The 23,288-nt window shown below is 35.7% G+C and overlaps 1 protein-coding gene across 2 annotated transcripts in view; it reads left to right on the top strand.

Moving 5' to 3' along the window:
- Nucleotides 1-22,528, top strand: part of CFAP95 (cilia and flagella associated protein 95) — a 68,427-nt gene extending 45,899 nt beyond the window's left edge. Inside the window, exons 3-6 of one of the 2 annotated variants that reach the window (XM_007498568.2) lie at nucleotides 7,045-7,163; nucleotides 8,127-8,195; nucleotides 14,985-15,042; nucleotides 22,266-22,528. In XM_007498568.2, the coding sequence (XP_007498630.1) occupies nucleotides 7,045-7,163; nucleotides 8,127-8,195; nucleotides 14,985-15,042; nucleotides 22,266-22,451 (432 nt within the window). In that variant the 3' untranslated portion in view covers nucleotides 22,452-22,528. The remainder of the gene's footprint in view (nucleotides 1-7,044; nucleotides 7,164-8,126; nucleotides 8,196-14,984; nucleotides 15,043-22,265) is intronic. The other variant, XM_007498569.2, reaches the window with a different exon arrangement.
- Nucleotides 22,529-23,288: the final 760 nt, after the last annotated feature.

The following is a 23,288-nucleotide window of genomic DNA, read 5'->3' on the forward strand; positions in this document are numbered from 1 at the left end:
CTAATAGAACAAATTAGTTAATGTCTATATGCCTCAGTTTACTCATCTGTAAAATGATCTTGATGGCATATAAGGTGACTTCCATCACTATGATCTACAATAAACAAATGCTCATTTACTTAACAGGGGTAGTTTTTTATAAGTGCAAAATGTCAGTTTGACCACTATAATCCTAGACCTGTATATCTTACTTTATAAGATTATCCCAAGTTTATATTCTAGAAATTTGTTATTTAAAGCAGAAGTGAGGAAATCTTTTTCATGAATGGTCCATTAGCCTACAGGAAAACAAAATCAGGCTCTACAGATGTCATTGGATGAGTTCCATATAAATACTCAAGGTTGAGTATCCATATGAGTAATTAAGTTCCATGTGAATACTCGAGGTAAAAATACATATAAGGTATAAGAAAGTTTTATTTCATTTTGAAGAAAAATGCAAAACCCATAAAGGACTCCACTGTTCATAGACAATTGAGGGAATTCCTCCAGCGAAGTCTCACCTTACTCCATATTGACAGCATTATTCTATGTTTAGGACTTTTCTTAGAAAGGAAATAAACTCAAGTTTGCTAGAGGGGTGTGAAGATTGGAGATTTAGCTATCTCCTGATTGTAACAATGAAGATATTTAGCTCTTCCTTGATTGTGAAGATTAAATTGTAATCCCCTGATTGTAACAATGAAGGTATTTAGCTCTTCCTTTATTGGAAAGATTGAATTGTAATCCACAATCTATTTTTAGATTTTAATCCCCAAAAGGTGGTAACTCGGTATTTGAAGTAGATCTACCCATCTTAACTACAAAAAGGTGTTACTAACTACAAAAGGTGAACTAACCAAAAAAAGGTGTTAACTAACCACAAAAGGTATAACTAGCCTCAAAAAAGGTGTGAACACCCATTTCATGCATTGAGTGGGAGGTCTGTGACAACGTGTGAATGAGTGGCCAGTCCTGGAGAGAAGCATCTGCTATGATTGGTAGACATGAAATTTAGGGGAGGTGACACAAGAGAAAAAGATCTTTAAATAGAGGAAACAAAGACTGAAGAAGACTTTAGGTTGTGTACTCAATTCTCCAAGGATATAGCATTGTACAGGGTCTGCTCCTACTCCTCTCTACTCTTTCAAGAAGGCTAGGTCCCTGAACTTTCCAGGAAATTGATATTTTCTCTTGAGGAACTCCTACCACTTGGCCACCTGGTTCCGTTCTTGGGACCAAGTGGTTGAGAGTATGTCTAGCTATAATATGTCTCTGTTGCTGTTTCTTTATCACATTTCAGGTTCAGGAATTTGAGGTCCAAGAATTCTTATTATTCCACAGGTTGCTGCCACCTTTTGATGCTGCTGCTTCTTCATAGATGACATCTCTGGGGATGATGGGGAGGATTGTAAGGGGAAAGAAGAAAAGGAGGAGTTAGTTGATTGGTCCCTAGGGGGACTGTGGTAATTTACAGGAAACTTCTAAAGATCAGTCACTCTCAGGGACTAAAGGCTCTGACCTTTGAATCTCTGAATTTACCTATTTCTGCATCCCTTTGTATGCCTATCATCTTTTATAGGCCTAATAAAAGGGATGGTTCTGACCCATAGATGCCTAAACCAACCAAATTATCTCTAGTCATCTTCATTGACTTGCTCAATGTTGATGAGTTGTGACTAGGTTGCCAAATCTTCTAACCCCAGGAAATATCCTTAATTCTCTCATTAAGGTGCCGGTGGGCATGTCTACATAGCAAGAAATAATCAAAGTCTAGAGCAACATTTCTCTTCCCTTTTCTCTTTGTCAGAGAGCTCTCTACTTAGTTTTATGGAGTTAAACTTTTCAAAGCCTTCTTGCCCCTTCCTCAACTCAGGAATGTGCTTTAAATACCATAATTTCAGAAAATTGTTATTTACATATTGGTCAAATCCTTCTGGAAAAAAAAAGAAATACCCTATCGTTCCCAGATCTTTATTAGCTTGGCCTTCTATACTGTGAGATTTAAAATGGTTGAGGTCTTAAACTGTAGTGATTAAAATAGTGGAAGATATAAACTGTGATAGATATAAGAGAGGGTGAGTAAATTTGACCGCAGAAATATGTTTCACTACAGTGTCTTGGGTTTAAAATCAAATATAAGGTGGTCGCCAGGGAAATATTCCCAATTATTCAAATACCCAAGTCAATTGGGTTTTATAGAGATTTTAATTAACAGTACAATGAGTAATCAAAGAAAGAGAGAGGGAGTAAGAAAGGAAAAAGTATGAAGGGCCTCAAGCCAATATGGCCTAGACCTGAGTCTTAAAAGAGAAATCAGTCAGTTTTTTATAACTCACCATAAGATCTGCCTAAGTAAGGATTTCTAATGACACCAGGTCAGCAGCATCTCAGCTGCTTTCACCAGATCCCTCCTCCATCTGAATGTTTCAGAATCAGTCTCCTCAGAATGAGTCTCTCCAATCTGAATGTTTCAGAATGACCTCCCAGCTCTTCCCTGAGCTCTTATTTTTAAGGGCAAAATCTCCTCTGTAACCTCCCCTAAGTCCTTACATCTACCAATCACTGTAGATGTTTCTAAAGGACCGCCCATTTTGAATTCACAGCTGAGTAGTTTTAATCTCTTTAGTAAGTCAGGAAAAAAAATGCTGCTGTGTCGACAAATTTCATTAGAAGAAACCTCTGAATAAGTTATCACCCTTTTAGGTTTAAGTAGTTTACAAGTTGCCCCACCCTTATAGGTACTTAGTATCCCATTATATCAATTCTAAAACAGTCATGACTCAAAGAACTTCCTGTCCCTTCCATAAGCATGGATCAAAGTACTTTTCATTGTTCTCAAGGAGCTCTCTGTCCTAAAGCAGTCCTAAGTAGGGTGGAGTAGGGATATTCCCAAGGCAAGGAGCCCCCACACTCAAGTAGAGTTCTCACCATCTGCTAGGGAATTTTTTTAAGTAGAAGATTACTCAATGGGGGAAACCCCTAACATTCATAAGTCTGAGAAATTTTGAGGTTTACAATACTCAAGATATAATAATAATATAATATAATATAATATAATATAATAATCTTTACTTTTCCCTTCTTATCCTTTCCAAAGTTATTTGCTTCATTTTGATTTCCTCTGTTGAGTTTTGCATAGCAAAAAAAAAAAGAGAGAGAGAGAGAGAGAGGAGATATCTTTTGCTCTGTATAGAATGTAAATTCTTAGAGTTTCCTTATTTGTTCATTATTTTAAAGATGTCACCTTGTTGAAGAGATACTCTGTTGTCAGTTTACACTTATGTGGCTTAGTCAATCATGTTCATATTTCTCCTTGCTGTCTTATGTATTTTCTCTGCTTATAGAAGCTTGTTTGGTCTAGTACACTGGAAAATTTCCTCCTATCAAGTCCTCAAATATAATGTCTAGTTTTTTTCTTTCTTTTTAGTACTTTTTGAGATTCCAATTTATCCCATGTTTTTATTTCTTTCTGTATCTACAAATCTGTTCTTTTATATTATGTATTTTAGTTATTTTTTAGGTATGTTAATTGGTTTGTTCATCAATTTGATTTTTATTTTCTGTTGACCTTTAGTAACTTTTTTCTTGATTTTATTTATTTATTTTTATTTAAAAACCCCTTACCTTCTGTCTTAGAGCCAATACTGGGTTGGTTCTAAGACAGAAGAGTAGTAAGGGCTAGGCAATGGGGGTCAAGTGACTTGCCCAGGGTCACACAGCTGGGAAGTGTCTGAGGCCAGATTTAAATCCATCTCATCTTCATTTAAATCCTGTCTCTGGGCCTGTCTCTCAATCCACTGAGCCACCCAGCTTCCCCCTCTTGATTTTTATTATATACTATTGTCATAGATGTTTGTGGACCTCAGATGTTGTTTGCAACTCCTTGAGTTGCTTTCCCTATTGGTTGTGTGTGTGTTTTTTAAAACCTGCTTTCAAGACCTGCTTTAATTCATTTAATATGCTTATTTTCCAATTTTATTTCTCCATGGGAACTTCTTCCATCTTGACTATTAATTGTTCAATTTAGGTTTTACTGCAGAGTGTCTTTTTAAAAAAATGAGTTGCAGGTTTTCTTTTATTTTCTCCTCATTTTTCTGTTATGAGATAGAAGCAGTGAAAATAGCCTTATTGTGAGCTCTGAAGATATGCTGCCATTTGGGAGCCTTCAGTCTGATTTAGGGCAGGGGGCTGGGATGCACTCTCCCTATGGTCTGGTTAGTAGTGGGAGGAGGGAGCCTGGGGAGTCCCAGATTTTTTTGGAAAAAATTGTTGACGCTTTTAAAAAACATATCACAGTCATCTCAAATTCTTCTACCCCCAAATTGAACTCTCCCTTGTGATGAAGAAAAACATTTGAGCAAAAATATTCAATACAGTTTCTGCATTTGAAAAAATAGGCTAACCTTAACCCTAATGATTTTGTCATGATAATCTCCAGTTTTTAACCCTCATGACAGAACATGAGGGCTAAAAAAAGAATCTTCCACTTTCTGCCATAAGGCCTTTTTGTTCTCTTGGACCTTTACTGGTTTTTCCATTTCATTATGCTCATTATCCATACTGTGCACATTGCACAATAAAGTACCAAGCACTTTAAGATTTGAAAATTACAATTCCAATTAAGATGAAAATTACAAATATTAATTCCCCTTTGTCCCTCACAATAACTCTGGGTGGTAGGTGTTACTATTATCTCTATTTTATTTTTTAAGAATACAGAGCTTAAGTGATTTCCCCAGGGTAACATAACTGGTAAGTGTCTCAAATTGTATTTGAACTCAGGTCTGCCTTCTGTAGCTAGAGGGCACAGTGGATAGAGTGTTGGGTCTGGAGTCAGGAAGACTTCAGTTAAAATATAGCCTCAGATACTTACCCGATATTTGACTCTGGGCAAGTCACTTTACCTTGTTTCCCTCAGTTTCCTCATTTGTAAAATGAACTAGTGAAGGAAATGGCAAATCCCTCCGGTATCTTTGCCAAGAAAACTCCAAATATGGTCACAAAGAATCAGATAAGACTGAAAGGACGGAACAAGAACAGCCTATGTCTAGATCCAACACTATATTATTGGCTGTTCCATATAGATGCCTTTAAAGAATACTGGGGACATTTTTGAGAATGTGGAGAATGGAATGGGATGGAACCCAATCAAGGCTGGCCAACCTTTTACATCTCTGTGGAATGCAGGTTTGGGTTCAGATTAAATCTTATCTCTCAGCACCTCCCTTTTCCTGAACCATGGAACTATGTCTTTTCCCCTTATCTTTTCGGAATTTTCTGGAATATTGTCTCATATTTGCCTATCTTTCCTCTTTTATTGATTGTTATTCTGACTTTAAAGATGCCACATATCCATCTGAAAATAGATGCATTTTCAATTTTGAGGTTTTTATTCTTTCTGTTGACCACTCTTTAGTTTTTCTTACAATAATATTTATTCATCATGCTGAAATTTGGGGAAGAGGCCTTTTTCTTTTAAGTTCACTTATTTTCTTTGAGAATTTTCTTGTGAGCACTTAAAAAATGAAATTTTATTTTAGTTTTGTTTGAGGGCATCTAGTTTCTCCTCATTGAAGAGGACGTTTCAAGAAAGGAATGGCACTTTTCTGATATATAATCCCTGCAAATATTGTGTTTTCTTCAGAAGATAACAGTAATGTTGTCATTTGTTTGGCTGTGACTGACCAAATGAAATCTATTTCATTGTGACTTTAGTAATAAACAAAACAAACAAAAGTTTGTTTCTTCCTTTTCAACATAACATGTCCAAATAGTTTGCTAATGATAGGTATCAATATACACCCACCTTCAACTTGTAGAGAAGTCTGTCATCTTAAAACAAAATGTCAGATGGTAAAATTTTTAAGAGGGTGTTTTTTTTTTTTCATATTTGAGAGTAGAATGAAAAGCCCAACATCATTTCTCCTAATACTAAGATAAAGACCCAGATAGTCAGTATTTGAGCAACTAGAAATAAAAAGTGGCCAAATACTCTGAGAGGAAGGATCAGAAAGCCTGGACTTCGGGAAGACTCAGATCTAATAGAACTAAAGTCCAAAGAAACTTCACAATTCCAGTCTCCAAAACTGAATACAATGAGCACAAGTATAAGAGAATGATATCACAGAGCCAAGGACAGAAACCAAGCAGATGCCTAGGGAAGGGGAGACTGAAATCAGGCAGAGTCATAATTGCTGAATGTTGCCTGATCTTCAGTGGATGGGAAATGTTTCCAAATCTATTGTGAGGCCACTTCCACCTTTCTCTAAGGTTGGAGACTCTAGCTTTTTATTATTATTTTTAAACCTTATCTTCCATCTTGGAATCAATGCTATGTATTGGTTCCAAGGCCAAAGAGTGGTAAGGGCTAGGCAATGGGAGTTAAGTGACTTACCCAGGGTCACATAGCTAGGAAGTGTCTGAGGTCAAATTTGAATTCAGGACCTCCCATCTCTGGGCCTGACTCTCAATCCACTGAGCCACTCAGCTGCCCTGACTCCAAGCTTTTAAATAAGTGGATAACCTTTCAATTTTAGACAAAAATATTGACAAAACTGGGTATACAGGTGTACATCCAATGGTTCAAGGTTTTATGTCATTCTCAGATTTGGGGAGTGATTTCCCCCTGGAGGTGGAAGGGCAGCGTTCCCCATCACATACATATACACTTAGTGTTATGGTCTTCTAAGATCTCTCACAGGTCCAATAATGAGTTCCAAAGTTCATTTTCAACATTGCTATTTCATAGAGAAATAAACTAAAAATAAATAATTGGAATTTACTTTCCTAATTAGAAAACAAATAGGGAAATAAAACAGACAAAAGAAACCATTGTTTTTCATTATTATCCAAATAATGTTTTTCATTTTTAAAAAAAAATAAATTTCATTTTTTTTCTCAGCCACACATTGGATGTAAGTTAAACAATATATCTGTAGTTGTGATAGGATATTTGCTAACTGTTGTAAATAAATCAGTATAGCAGCACTTTAATAGAAATGTTTACTAATCTTTTTTGCTAAATCATACATTTTTTGTATGTATTATTTCTTATTTCTCCAGCCTCCGGTGTCAGAAACACATGCTGAAATGGTGAAAACTATTTTCTGTGAAGACTTTGGGGAAAGAAAAAGTTTACCTCTGCTGAATAAGAACACAATAGACCTTGGGATTATTGAACGGTATTTTAATATTTGTATTTCTTTATACAGAACATGAATCTAAAAAGTAGGACTTATTTAAGAGGCTAGTAAACCTGTAGTCAACTCTTTTTCTTTTTTGTATACATACATCTGTGATTTCAGCAGTGAAAGAAATTTTTGCATGAAAATCCCTCTAGAGATAAAGAACAATTTATAGTCTCACAGTGTTCCTTATGGCAGGCCTTAAATAGTAATATAAAAGGAGAATTAATATAATTATCTAAATGATATTCCATGAGACTTGCTGTGGTTAAACAGCTACTCTTCTTTATTTCAACTAGATGATGAATCTTTCTAAATTTAACTTGACTAATCTTTGGACAACAGGTATAGAATTCATAACCAGCCTATACTCATATCCTTTTACTCTTGATGCTTGCCCAGTTGGCATGGTTTTCAAGATCTCAGTGACTTTCAAACTAAATCAGAAGAATATTTTTGAGTGAAGAAAGAAAAGAAAATACAGAAAAACATGTGAGTTATGTTCATGCCACATAATATGCAAACATTACATTTATGGTACTTTAATAATGAAAACAGCAAGCATATATTGAGTATCTACTAAGTACAAAGTGCCATGTGTTTGGAGAGGGAAAATACTTTGGATAATATGAGGAACTCTCCTTCATGGACTTATAGTCTACCAGGGAGATATAACACATAGATAACTATAATAATCAATATTATATGACAACCATATTAGAAAGGAAGAGATGGTTTTGAGAAAGTGCTATATAGCCAGAATCAACAGGACTTAGGAAACTTTGAGGTATGAAAATATTTACCTCTCCAGGAAGGTATAAAATTTTCTACCATTTTCTCCAATATGCTCATTTTAAAATAGTTATTGAAAATTCTCTTTCAAGTGAGTGTTTTTTATGTTTTGAAATTTTGAAAGTAGAAGTCTTACACTGTTTTCTGGAAATGTCCTCTTGTTTTCAGGGATCTTGGATTGCCCAAAAGAGGCTTTGGAGCCCTCTTTCCTCGACACCCACCAGATCACCGTAGAATGTTAGTAATGTAATAAAAATGCTACAAATTATAGAAAATATTACATAATGAGTCAGGGATATTTCATTTTCTAGAGTAGGTACAATGGGTCAGAAATGAAAAAAATTCTCAAGTACTACTTGTTTTATCTGCTAGTAGTATATTCTTTAATATAATGTTGTTTTGCCTATTAGTATGCCTATTTTAATATAGTTAATATTACATGAAAATTATTATATAATATTACATTGACTAATTACTATGCTTTCTCCTGTTAAATTTAATTGTGGTTGGACTGATAATATATTATTAATTAGTTGGTCACCAGGAATTTAATTTCTAAATCCCAAAATGAATTACTAAAGTAAATGGAATTTATGGTAGTTTATTTATAATAGAAGGAAGATATTAAGGAGAGAGAGAGAGAGAGAGAGAGAGAGAGAGAGAGAGAGAGAGAGAGAGAGAGAGAGAGAGAGAGAGAGAGAGAGAGAGAGGCAGAGAGACAGACAGAGACAGAGAGACAGACAGAGACAGAGAGACAGAGAGACAGAGAATGAACTCTGACTTCTTCTGGTACCAGTTAGAATTTCTAAGCCCCAGCCAGGGGAAGAGAGTCTCAAGAAGTTGGGCCTTTCCTGGAGCCTTCAAGCCTCCAGAAAGGCAGGGTCATTAAGTCAGCTTTTCACTCACCAAAGGAGACAGTTGTTTTTTTTTTGTTTGTTTTTTTTTTAATCCTTACCTTCTGTCTTGGAGTCAATACTGTGTATTGGCTCCAAGTCAGAAGAGTGGTAAGGGCTAGGCAATAGGAGTTAAGTGACTTGCCCAGGTTCACACAGCTGGGAAGTGTCTGAGGCCAAGGAGACAGTCTTAAAGAAGTCTGGGTGTCTGCCTTCTGGTCAATCCTCTGAGTCAGTGCCCGAATGTCCGCATGCCCAAATATCTGAATCTCTGAGTTCCCAAGTCTCCGAATGCCCTTCTTCATCTCTGAGTGACTGATCCTTCACTCTAAGCCCAGGTGACTGACTGTCCTCTTCAGTCTTTTTTTCTTCTATTTAAATACCTTTTTCACTTGTGTCACCTCCTTTAAATTTTCATGTCTACCAATCATAGCAGACTTTTTTTTCCAGGACTGCCCATTCTTTAGTTCTCACCTTCTTTGATTAGATAATATCTTTTTGGCTTACTTAACACCTCTTTTGGTAAGTTTACCTTTTGTAGTTACTTAACACCTTTTTGTAGTTAAAATCTAAAAGATTGTAGCTTACAATTTTATCTTCACAATAAAGAAAGAGCTAAGTATCTTCAATTGTTACAATTGTTACAATCAGGAGATAGCTAAAATCCAATCTTCACACCCCCATTTCTGAAAGGAATGAAATTGTTAAAATAATGTACATTTGACATCTAAAATCTTAGGCAATCTAATTTAGTGAGTACAATCCCAAATGAAGTTTGAAAAAATCTATAATGAAAGATATTTTAGAGTTATAGAAAGAAATGAAGGGCATCAAAACTAAGGCACACAGAAAGCAGCCTATGCTTTATGAAGAAGCATCATAAACATGTGTCATTAGCTAAAACTTTTATTTCAAGGCAGAAGAGTTCTGTGAACCAAGTAGTAATATAGAATTGATCTGACTGAGGTTTTATTGGATGATACTTGCTAGTGAAGAGATCTATAACAAGTCATTTAATCTCTCCTTAGCTTCCATATCTGAAAAAGGAAGGTAATAATACCTCTGTTATCCATCTCATAGGGCTGTTGCAAGGAAAGCATTTTTAAAGGACTATATAAATGAGCTATTATTACCATTATCATCAAAGAGTAAGCTTACTTGGGAAAATGGTCAAAATAAAGTTTCATTCTCATCCTTCTAACCACAATGTTTAGACAAATTACAGTTCAATGCTAGGGATACGGGTCCTAGGTCTGTTGAGTCTGTTGAGACCCTGGAACAGCTTCTGTGAGTATGATACCTATCTTAAAATAGTTACTATTACATGATAATTATTAAATAATGAAAAATTGGTTAAATTAATAAATCTTTTTTTCAGGTACAGTTAAAAGACTGTACATGAGCTTATCATGGCATTTAGGACCCAAATAAACCCAACCCAACCACCACTGGTCAATTCATGAGGCCCCCAGAGATGGGCCACATCAGTTTAAAAAAAAATCTCCATTTGATATTCTGTAGACCACAGATGATTTAGGATACTATAACTTATCCATTGGATCTGTCTTATAGGTAGATAAAGATCAATTAAAGGGATTGGAGTGTTTGTGAAGGAGAACAAGAGTCTTATTGTAGGCACAATAGCTGCCTCCAAGTATTAGAAAGCTTTTCACTTAGGATTAGCCTTATTGTGTTTGACTCTAAAGGGAAGAACCAGGAAAAAAGGGTAGATATTGCCAAATGGCAAACTGATGTTTTATGTCAAAGAAAAACAAAACTTCCTAAAAATTGGAGGTGTTTTAAAGCATAATGGACCGTTTCTGGCGGAAGTGGGTGCCTCAAACTAGAGGCTTTCAAGAATAATCAAGATGACTACTTGTTAGGTATGTTACAGGGAGTGTGGGTTGAACTAGATGACTTATAAAGTCTGTTTCAGCTCTGAAATTCTGTTTGTGACTGGTATAAAAATACTTCAGAAATAATGGATAAATGGGGTGGTTAATTTTTATATTTGATATGACAATTGAAAGCATATAATTATAAAAGTTCTTCCTAATTCCATCCTTCTGGATGAATGTGGAGAATATATGGTCCATTAGGAAGCAGATTTTATTAAATTAAATGGTTGATTAGAACCACTTGCTTGTTTTATTTAATTCATGAATGTAAGCAAGGTATAAAGGACATTAACACCCTATTTTAGGCAGAATACACATAGCATACCATTTTAGAAAATTCACTGAAATATAACATTTTAGAATATTCTCTTGAATATCAACTATTCTTTTGCTTCTTGCCAACTGTACAGCTGTTAAAACTAAATGTCAACTAAAAAAGGCAATGAATAAAAATGAGTTTGCTCAATGAAGCAGAATGATGTGTTTCCAGTTATGCTGGAAAACTGTAATTATAATGTGACTACAATACTCAAGTTAACTCTTGTGGTGAAACATTATTAATGTATAACCTTGTCATAATGGAGGCCTTTATCAAAGGATACTTAACTTCAAATTAATTGTAATTATATTTGTTTTTTTTCACAATACTACAATCTTGGACCTACTTAATTTTCAACCATTTTTATAAAGACAATGCTTCTTTTCCTTATAAATAGATTTTAAAAATTCATAGAGAAAAAAATCTTAATGAAAAACTTTCATAATCAGGAAACTTGAGTTTGTTGCTTCTGCTTGAGTAAAGAATTCATGATGTATCTTAAGAGTGGAAATTTTACTTACCCAAGAGAAATGTGGTTGGAATATTTAGTGCTTTACATTTTTACAGAGGGCTTTAACGGACACTTTTAGTCCATTCTGTAGTTGGAAAAATTCCCCTGGATTGTTATAGTAAATAGCTATTTGGAACCAATCCATGTTTGGTATGCTCCCACTCCTGCTCACTTTTCTTTGGATACAGCCCAGTTTGCTAACTTCATAAAATGACAACTGAACACAATACGTCAAATGTAATTCAGCCAGAACAGAATACAAATGACAGTCACTAATACAGCCTTGGTACAGCCTATGTTCATTTAATCTCTTAAACACCACATTATGATGTTGATGTTGACTCATTGAGTTGGCAGTCTGGATCTTTTTCATATCACCATAGTTCAGGTCTATGTCTATCCCAACCAGGAAATACTTTGAAATCAAGAACAGAACTTTGCATTAAATTTCATTTGATTAGATTTGGCTCATTATTCTAGTTTCTTAAGATCTTTTTTTGAATATTACCTTCTCATTTAGCATACTGGCTTTGGGTCATCTGCATATTATGGATGCATATTTGGATGAAGGCATCCATGATATCTTTGCCAAGTCATGGAAAAAATACCAAAGCAGTTCCAGAAATACTTTGTAAACAGTGTCATCTTTTTCATTTAAAAGAAATTGATACCAAGAAATAAGAAATGCAATTATTATTTCCCTCCTCCTCAACAGTCAGAAGCATTAGTATATATGACTTGAGTTCATCTAGGCCCTAAGATCCTACTCTATTTGAAACTCAATATTAAAAGCAGGAGAGGAAGAAATTAAATTACCCAATTTAGCACATGATTAAAAACTTTAGGAAGTTCATTAGGGACTTAACCACTAAGTTCATTATGTGACTATAATCATGAGTAATTAGTGATTTATTCCTTGGATTTATTCATTCAACTGGTTCTGAATAACCCCAATTGTAATATTATTCAGTCTATAATTTGCCTTCTCCATAAGGGTAGCACCAAACGATGGTAAATATAAGTATTGAAATCTAAGTAGTCAGTTCCCCTCTCTCTCATTCTAGTTGTTTTATTCACAAAGGAAATTGGTTTAACTTGTATGAAGCTTGTTGACACCCAATGATCCCTGCTTTGTTCTCTAGAGGTTTGTGTATCTTCCCTCTAAAAATTATATTCTAGAACTTTACTGGGATTTGAAGTCAAGCTCATGACTTAGAGTTTTGAATATTCTAGTCTTTTCATTGTTAACTGAGACGTTTTCCCATTTCTTACTTTCTGGTTCTTCTACTATCAGTAGATCAACAATCACATCCATCAATCAATTACTTTTGGGGCCTGGGATGTAATGCTTTTTGACTATGGAAGCTAAATGCTCTCTTGTCACATCTTCACTTACCCCTTTACAACTTCTTGACGACTTTTTTCTATTGTTTCCATTGAAAATCATTTTCTTTAGCAAAAATACAAAAGGAAAACAGAAGTTTAATAGTTTTGCCTTCTCAACATAATCTGTTATTATCATCTATATAACTAGATCAGCAGAGTTGGCAGCATTCCTATTTTTTTTTAAACCCTTACCTTCCGTCTTGGAGTCAATACTGCGTATTGGTATCTTCTTTTTGGTATCTTAACATTATCACCAGCCTAATGTCATTGTGATCTTTATTACATTTGTTACCTGTAATTACTTATCCTTTCTTCCTTAATCAGTGATAATAATGCCATTGATGATAGAAACAGTGACACATAGAACATCTTAAGATAATCAAACGGCATTACTCACATTTATGTCAAGATAAGTAGTGCAGAGTTTATTTTTCCCATATTATAGACAAGTACATTGAGGCTCTGGAAGGTTAAGGAACTTGTCCGTAGTCACATAGCTCATAATTGTCTGAGGAAGGATTTATTACTTGCTATTAAAGTTTAAGACAGTCATTGAGTTCCTTATGTATTCATTTTAGTCTACTTAAGCAGCATTCCATTCTCTTCTTTACGGTTGTCATCAGTGTTTATAATATTAGAATGTCATTCTTGAAAGCTTCCCATTTCTCTTGGGATGGCATCCCTGTTGTATTTTACACCTCAGTGAATTATCTCAGAAAGTACTATAATATGCTTATGATATTGAAGAGAATATTTTTGTAACGATGAAAACTTTCCAGAATTGAAGATTTCTGTCATTGCCTTTTTAATATCATACAGTATATCTAGTTGGCATTTATAGCTCAAATTCACCAGAGCACCTTTGGTTCACATCAATCTGTCTTTTCAGTAGTTTGAAGAGATCATTAGCCATGATGTAGTTTTATTCCCAACCTCCCTCCCACCCCTTTTATGATCTCTTCTGTTACTCTACCATGACAACAGACAGTAAGTAAGGTAATGAAAAAGCAAAACACTAGAATTGGATTCAGATGAAATGTCTATTCAAGACCCCAATCAACTTGTAACTAACTTTGTGGCCATAGCCTTCCTGAATCTGTTTCCTCCTCTTTAAAATGGCAGTAATAATAACTACCTCAAAAGGTTATCATCAGGATTACCTATGATCATATATGAAAAGTGCTTTGCAAACCTGAATATATTCCATTAATGTTAGCTGTTGTGTACAGACATCAATATCAGTTTACATTTGAAGAACACTTCAGACAATTCAGTTCCTTTGTGTGCAGTATCTTTTCTCATTCTCATAATTATGTAAAAGAAATAGATGAGGTATTTCCCCCCTCATTTTAGCATGAGAAACTAAGGCTTAAATACAGATACCTACTCCTTTTATCCAAAAGTACTGAAGTATCACATAGGTTCAGGTAATTTATTAAATGAATTAGCTGTCAGGCATTAGAGTGACTAGAGAAGGAAAAACCATTCTAATATCTTTGCCAAGAAAACCCCAAATGAGGTCACAAAGAGTTGGATACAACTGAAACAACTGAACAACAAATTAGAGAGTGAATCTTGAAGGAATGAGACACTGGATAGATAAGTCTTGATGGAAGAAAAGTAAAAACTTTGGGATGTATGGCATTTTAACCTTGGGGATAACAAGGCACAGTACAAGCATGATGTCAGGAATGTAGAAGATACTTACTAAATTCATGGTTAATCAAACTATAATAAGGTTTTGATATATACATAGGTTGAATTCTGTCATGGGGAGCTAACATTGAGAGATGTAAATCAAGATAAATTTTTGCCTATTTACAGTTTTGTTCAGTGCTAGCTTTTAGTGGTCTTGTTGTTGTTGATGACAATGATGAAGATGCTGCTGCTGCTGCTATGATTGATTGGTGTAGGGACCTCTTAGTGAGAAAACTATCAATGTAGATCAGCAATAATTCTTTGACTTAACAGTCTAAGAGAGATCTATTCTTTTAATGGATATTGTTTTATCCTTTGTAGGGAATGGATGACATCATATAAAGAAGACTTTGTTCCTCCCTATGACTATATGAAAGTTGTAAGTATGAGAGAAAAGAGCCCTATTAAATGGTTATTTATGATTCCTATCTAGTCTAAATAAGCAACTTTCGAAAGTAAGAAGAAACCACTAGAAATGCTATATTTACATAGAGTTAATAGCAACGTCTGTGGGAGTCACTAATGATATTATAATTTTTGAGTAGTTTATAGAATACATGGAAGAAAATATTTCAGTGCCTTAAATGTACCAGCCATTTTCTTCCTCTCTTGTTTTACTGCTATTCAGAACTTAAAATTTTATGGTAAATAAGACACTTTTTGGTATTCTTTCCATCTTTGCTTCTATACATCTGTGCTACATGTAAGAAGCAAGCTAGTATATGCAATTTGGGGAATATGGATTTTAAAGACTATATTTTACATGTGAATATTCTTTGTATTTTTTGAAAAAATATATTTATTAAAAGGGAATTGTAGTATGTTTTCCTTCCACTCACAACAGGGGCAGTGATTCTACTCATTTTCTTGATCTTTAAGGTATTTGCTTGATCCTGGTTCTGCTTATTTCACTCTGCATCAGTTCATGTAGGTCTTTCCAGATCTTTATGAAATCATCTTGTTCATCATTCCTTATAGCACAACAGTATTCCATCACCATCATATACCACATTTTGTTTAACCATTCCCCAAGTGAGGGACATTCCTTTAGTTTCCAATTCTTTGCCACCACAAAAAAGTAGCTATAAATATTTTTGTACAAACAGGTCCTTTCCCATTAAAAAATCTCTTTGGGTTACAGATCTAGTAGTGGTATTGCTGGATAAAAAGGTAGGCATTCCTTTAAAGCTCTTTGGGTATAATTCCAAATTGCCTTCCAGAATGATTGGATCAATTCACAAGTCCATCAGCAATGCATTAGTGTCCCAATTTTGCCACACCCCCTTCAGCATTTATTATTTTCCTTTACTGTCATATTGGTCCCTCTGCTAGGTATAAAGTGGTAGGTACCTCAGAGTTGTTTTAATTTGTTAACATTTGTATTTCTACATAAGCAAGATGCATAAAAGTTCATTATGGACATTATATGCCTACATACAATGACCTACATAGATTAAATATCCAAAGAAAAGAAAAATATAGTTTATTCATAAAGGGGATCTCTGTTAAAGACCTTGCCAGATTCTGGTCTGGGAATTTCATATAGACATTAATCGATGAACAAATGTTTATTGAGCTTTTACACTGTGCTAGAATCTGTGCTAAATTCTAGAAATGAAAAGAAAAAATAATCTCTGCCCTCAAGGAGCTTATATTTCATTAGAGAAATGTGTTTAGATGAGAGATAAAGCAACCTTAGAAGGAAGGCCCTCACAGCTGGAAATATCTCCTTCAAAAGGCACCACTGTTACAGCTTTGTTTTAAATCATCATTTATCTTGGGTAGACTCTTGTTCCAGATTTGTCAGTTTATGCATTTTGGCTCTAAGCTATCCAAAGGGTAGAGACTGTGGTCAACCAGGTTGAGAGTTGCTCTCTTAAGGGAGGACAAAAATGGTCCCACCTTTGTGAAGCCACTTCTCTAGTTCTTCCCATGCTCATAGGTGTCCACTTAGGTCCAATTCATTAGTCAGATGAGCCCCTTAGGACTATAAGGCCGATTTTAGTCTTTTATCTCTCATGAGCACTTCCTAAAATGGCATGACACGGGGCTCTTTCAGGTGCTGCTTAAACCCTTATCTCAGCTTCCCTTATGTGTTGATTGACATTATCTTGACTTCAGGCTGTCTGGCCTTTCTCAACTAATTTTCTCCTGTAACCATGACCTAATTTGAATTTTGTCATCTGCTTACACAGCTGAATCTACGCTTGGTTTAAATACCATCTCTTCCCCCAACCCCCTTTTCTTGAATCAGTTACGGGTAAAGCATATGGCCCCAGGTGGATTCTTCGGTCCCCATGGTTGATAGCAGGTCAAATGAAGGACCTGAGAAGTGTAAAACTGACTGTAATTCTTTATGCTTAACGAGTTGAAAGCATTGATAACTTTTCCTTTGGAGAGCCCATCCTATGAGAGTCTCTGGCATGCTTTTCTATTTTTCTAAATGAGAGGCAGCTGTGTTAGGTCAGCAGGAGACATTTGAGCCAGGTCACTGAGCTGAGTTTCATAGGTGGACATAGAAAAAAGGATAATTGTAAGTAGGGAATGTGGGGTCCTAGGCAGATCTATATTTAGAGCATTATCAGAAGCACACAGTATGCTTGGGAGGGTTTAATAACAACATTTTAACAACAACAGAAATGATAAAAACAACTAACATTTATATAGTGCTTAAAATGTGGGAGGCACTGTGCTAAGTGCTTTATAATTGGATACTCATTGGATACTCACTTAAGGCAGGTTTGTGCTATATACAATGCTGGTACAGAATTATTAGAGAATTAGGTGTCATTGTGGGATCTAATGGTCAGAGGTATACGTAGACTGTGAGACACATAAAATGTATCATTTTGCTTTGTGATATCTCATAAATTTGCTTTTGATATGCTTTGCTTGTGATATCATAGTTGACCATATTCTTTAATTAGAAAAAGGCGTATTTTATTATATTCTTTGAATTATACCTAACTGAGCAAACACTTAAGGAAACACACTTAAAGCTGGATAGGATAGCAACTCTAATATTCTACCTCGATGTTATAGATGAGGAACCAAGCTCAAGGTCACACCAGATAAGAGCTAGTTTGGTAACAGAAGTAGGATTTTAATTCAGATACTTTTCAAAGCCAATGATCTTTCCAGTATTCCTTTAATTTGTCTCTTATGTATTTCCCGTATTCCTTTGAATAGTAGTATATGGCCAAAATGCTTTACACTGACTATATTTTATCCATTATTGGGATAGTTGATGAAAATACATCCAAAATAAGAATGCATTTCTTATAACTTCTCTTGTTATGCATACATATATATGTATAAACACTATTTTTTGCATTTTATTTTTATTTAATTTTTCTCAATTATATGTAAACAAAAAAATTTTAACATTCATTAAAAATTTTTTAGTTCCAAATTGCTCCTTCCTTCCCTTCTCCCTTCTTTTAAAAAAAACATTTATGTATTTATTTTTTCTAATTACATACAATAACAAATTTTCACATGAGGTTTTTGAAGTTTTATGATCCAAATTGTCTCCCTTCTTCTCTTCCCTTCCCCCTCCTGGAGCTGGTAAGCAATTCCATCTGGGATATACATGTATTATCATGCAAAACATATTTCCCTATCCTTGTTCTTTTTTATAAGTGAATAATTATATAAAGTGAAAATCCCCAAACAAAAATCCAAATAAACAAGTGAAAAAACTCCAACAATTCTTTCTTTGCTTCCCTCTCCCTTCTTGAGAAGGTCATTTGATATAAATTATACATGTGCAATCATGTAACACATTTATGTGATAGCCATGTTGCTAAAGGAAGCACAGACCAAAAAAAAAATAATAATGTAAAAAAAAGGATGCTTCAATCTGCATTTAGACTTCATTATTTCTTTCTTTGGAGGTGGATAGAATTTTGACCATTTCTTTAGATTTTGACAGCTAGTTTTCTCTGTCCTCAAGTGCTCCTACTCTCTATTTCCCCCCAATTACATATAAAAAGTTTCCAACATTTTGAAGGGAATTTTGAATCTAATTCCCCCTCCTTTACCTATCCTGAGATGGCAAGCAACCTCATATAGATTTTACATGTGCAATCATGTAAAACATTCTAATGTACCTTTGGTCTTGCCATTTATCTTATTTTTCAGTTTGTTACTTCCCTCCTCCCTCCCCCTTATTCCTAACTTTTAAATCGTATTTGGCTTGCTGCATGCTCTTATTCCAGCTTATCTCTCTGTTTCTGACCTTCACTACCTAAATGTTTCCCATTTTGACCTACTCATCTGATTGCAGGTGCCAGCTCTACTTTGGCTGCTGTTTAGTTCAAACCTGGCCTCGGACACTTAGCTGTCTGACCCTGTAAAAGTCACTTAATCCTGTTTGCCTCAGTTTCCTCATCTGGAGAAAGAAATGACAAACCATTCCAGTATCTTTGCCAAATAAACCTCAAAAAGGATCATGAAGACTCAGGCACAACTGAAAACAACTGAGCCACATCACAGACCCACCCTGGATTTAGACTATTTCTATTTTATACTTATCTTTATCCAAATTTCATAATCTTAGCTCTTTCCACTGTAATACCTGCTGTCACCTATAGTCCTAGTACCTCCAGGGCCATCCCACTTTTGCTCATGGGTATTAGAATAATCTTAATAAAGCACTAATGGATAGAGTACTGGACCTAAGTCAGGAAGATCTGGATTCAAATCCCATCTAAGATACTAATTATGTGACTCCCAAGAAAGTCACTTCACATCCCTTTTCCTCCATTTTCTCATCTCTGAAATAGTGGAGTTGGTGTTAATGTCAAAGATTCCTTCAAGCTCTAGATCTACAAGTCTATGACCTGATCACATCTTATGAATAAAGATGCTTTTCTATTGTTTCTAGCATAAACTTCGTCTGGCATCGCAACTCCATCTATTTTTCCAATCTCTTACCCCAAACCAGTATATTTTTGTCTGAAAGTATCCCTGGCTTTGCTCATTCTCACCGTGGTACCTCTCCATGCATTTCCAGGAAGCCTCTATTGACCCATCTACATGATTGTTTTTTTTCCCTGGTTGCAATCAAATCAAATTGTCTCAAGTATGAAATAGCTTTGCAAGTCTTGAAATGCTACATCAATCAGCAAGAATTTAAGCTCTTACTATGTGCAAGGCACTGTGCTAAAATCTGGGGGTTCAAAGGAAAGACACAAACAGTCCTTGCCTTCAGGGAGCCTTGATCCTGATTATTTTATTCACCATGGGTTACCAAAACACCAGAAGTTTAACCTGCAGACCGGGCAGGCTTGTGTTATAAATGGGCACTAGGGGGCAGTGGAGGGTCAGGTGTGGTGCAAATGGTGTGCATTATACTCCAAGCCAGTGGTCAGATCTGAGAATGCCTAGCCTGGAGGGATTTCAAGAATAGTTATCATTTATTTAATCCATAGTCACTCTCAAGCTGACATCCTGGGGGCAGAAGGGGGCACCTTGGGGAACAAATCATGTCCAAGTACTTGGGTAACTCCAGAGCTCTCCTCTGTGGATGGAAAACTAGAAGCAAGTGATCTAATTACATGAGCTAATGATGATGGAAACCCAACAATTCACAATTATATGAAACTAGAGTTGATCAGAGCCATCATCATCATTTGCTTCTGTAGCGCTGTAAGCCGTGTAAGGGGCCGGGAGCCCCAGCAGCCCCTTGTCCGACTCGCCCCAATACAACGATGGCACAAAATAATGAGACTATCTGCTGTAGAGGTTATTATCCCTATGCCTCTTAGCTTCTCATGCTCACTCCCTAATTACTGTATTTTTTTTCTTACAACTTAAAAGTTGTCCTATTTTCTATGATCACTAAATATTATCTTGGAACAACCATTCCCTACAGTAGGAGAAGAGGGTACCTCCACAATCCACATATAATTTGTATTACTTTCACTCTCTCTGTGTCTGCCTCTGCCTCTCTTTCCTTCTGTCTCTGTCTCTGTTTCTCTGTTTCTCTCTCTTTCCCTTCCACTTCTCTGTTTCTCCATATGTCTTTCTGTCTGTCTCTGTCTCTCTGTTTGTCTGTCTCTATGTCTCTGTCTCTGTCTCCCTCCCCCTTTTTCTTTATCTGTCTCTGTCTCTCCATCTGGTTCTGTCTGTCTCTCTGTCTCCCCCTTTCTCTCTATCACTCTGTCTCTATCTGTCTGTCTGTCTCCCTCCCCCAGGTAGAATGCCATGCTCAGCAGGATGAAACTAAGCAAGCAACTAATCTAGAACCTCTAGACATTTACTTCACTATAGGATCTCTGTTGGTAAAGACCCTTCTTACCCTATCTTCTAGGATGTTATTTTAGAAAAAGCAGCAAAGTGAGTAGATAAGGTAGTGAATTGCAATATAGAAATGCCATGGATTGCTGAGACTATAATTCAAATTGCTAAAATTCTCAAGAGATTGCTTTCCCGTGAAATGCAGATCTAGCATTTTTTGAATGGAAGATCCTACTTAAGGATTATTTACTGTGTGACAAGCAAGATTGAACAGGTCCTTTTGTAGTCCACCAAGGCTAGCTGATCTTTGTAGTTTGTAAAAATCCCCAAATTTTCAATTATTTTATACAGTATAGGAGAAGTCAAGAACTAAATAAAATTGAGGGAAAAGTTTCACAGATTAAGATTGAACAGGTTATTTTCAGTATTCTCCACTTAATTTAAAATGAATACTGGGGGGAAGCTAGGTGTCTCCATGGATTGAGAGTCAGGCCTAGAGATGGGAGGTCCCATCCTGGCCTCAGACACTTCCTAGCTGTGTGACCCTGGGCAAGTCACTTCACCCCCATTGCCCAGCCCTTACCACTCTTCTGCCTTGGGACCAGTGCATAGTATTGATTCTAAGATAGAAGGTAAGGGTTTAAAAAAAATGAGTACTGATTGAAAGTAGCCATTAGCTCACTAGTTCAAAGATCTGGTATGGTCCAGGTTGCTGTCAGTAGCAGTGTTATGAGTAACTTGTATGCAATCATTATTTCCTTTGGTCAATAATATGGTGCCTTGACTTATTACAAATGGATTCTTAGATGTATAGGAGCAGGGATGTATTCGAACAATGGTATTTGTTTTGCTAAGGCAAATTCCCAGGAGGAATAGTGATGCTGCATTTTCTCTCTGGGGTATGAAATTCACAGTTGTCCTGGGAAACGTGATTTCATTGCTTCATGGAATAAAGGAAGGCCAGAAATATGACTCTTTGGAAAGTATATAATGTATATTAATAAACATTTTGAGCAGTGGTTAAGTAGGAATTATCCCAATTTGATTTTTATAGCCATACATGTTAAATAAAAACTTTCTTTACACTAAAATTATTTAAGAAGATTTGATATGAAAAATCACTTTATCTTTGCATCACTAACATCTCTTGTATCTCTAACTCTGAACTAGATCACTTTTCCACACTTATAAATATTAGTAAATATATTGACCAGATTCTCCAGCTAAGTGCTTTATTGGGAGATAGAATCTTTTAGTTACTTGGAAATTAATTTTTGTCTATACCACTAACGTGTTTAATGGCAGTAATGTGATAAATGACCCATGTTCACTTCAGTAACATTTCTCTCATTTGCATAGATTCAGCCTCTCCAAGACATGTACTCAGTAGTTCACCGAAGATGCCGTTCTCAGTTCGCTGATGTTGAAGGTTATAAAAGGCCAGGTATCCATTCATGGCAAGATGAGAGTGGGATTTATGGCAATTCAGATTTAAGACATACCCTCTTCCCAGCAGTCAGTCCTATCCTCCCTTTCCTGAAATAACACACTGTGTCTTCTGTGCAAAAGTACCTCTTTCACTGCGTTTCTTGTGAAAGAGCAATAAACAAGTTAATGGCTTACTATGTGTTCTAATTAATATAACTGAAGTGTTTCCCACAGTATATTATTTCTTCTCATACGGACTTGATAGTTAGCGATTTAACAGTTTACAAAATGTTTTACAAATGTTAATTGATTTGATAGAAATCATAGAAATGACAGAAATCGCTAAATGTTGAAGCTATTAGAAAGCTTAGATGATCTAGTCTAGGACTTCTTAACCTGGTATGCATGAATATGTTTTAAAATATTATAACTATTTTTTTCCATTTTTTAAACCCTTACTTTCTCTTAGCAACACTTCAAAGACAGAAAGATAAGAGCTAGGCACATAGAGTTAAGTGACTTGTTCAGAGTCTCACAACTAGGAAGCTTTTGAAGGCAGATTTGAACCCAGGTCCTCCTGACTCTAGACCTGGTTCTCTATAAGTATATTTGCTGATCAACTCTCTATCCACTGCTCCATCAGCACTCTATCCATGATGCTACCGAATGACTATCTCAATAGAATTGGTTTCCTTTGCAATCCTACATATTTTATTGTACACATTTAAAAACATTATTCTTAGGAATGAGGAGGCTTCACCAGATTGCCAAGAGGAGTCCATGGCACAGAAAAGGTTAAGCAGCCCTGATCTAGCCCAGCCCCTTCAGTTTATATAGGAGGAAATTTGGTCAACTGGAGGCTAATCAACTTGCCTAGGATCACCTAGGAAGTAAAGAGCAGAGCTAAACTGTGAATCCAAACTCTCCTGTGTGATGCTTTATCTCTGGTTTCCA

Source organism: Monodelphis domestica, chromosome 7, assembly GCF_027887165.1.
Source record: "Monodelphis domestica isolate mMonDom1 chromosome 7, mMonDom1.pri, whole genome shotgun sequence".
NCBI classification, from domain to species: domain Eukaryota; kingdom Metazoa; phylum Chordata; class Mammalia; order Didelphimorphia; family Didelphidae; genus Monodelphis; species Monodelphis domestica.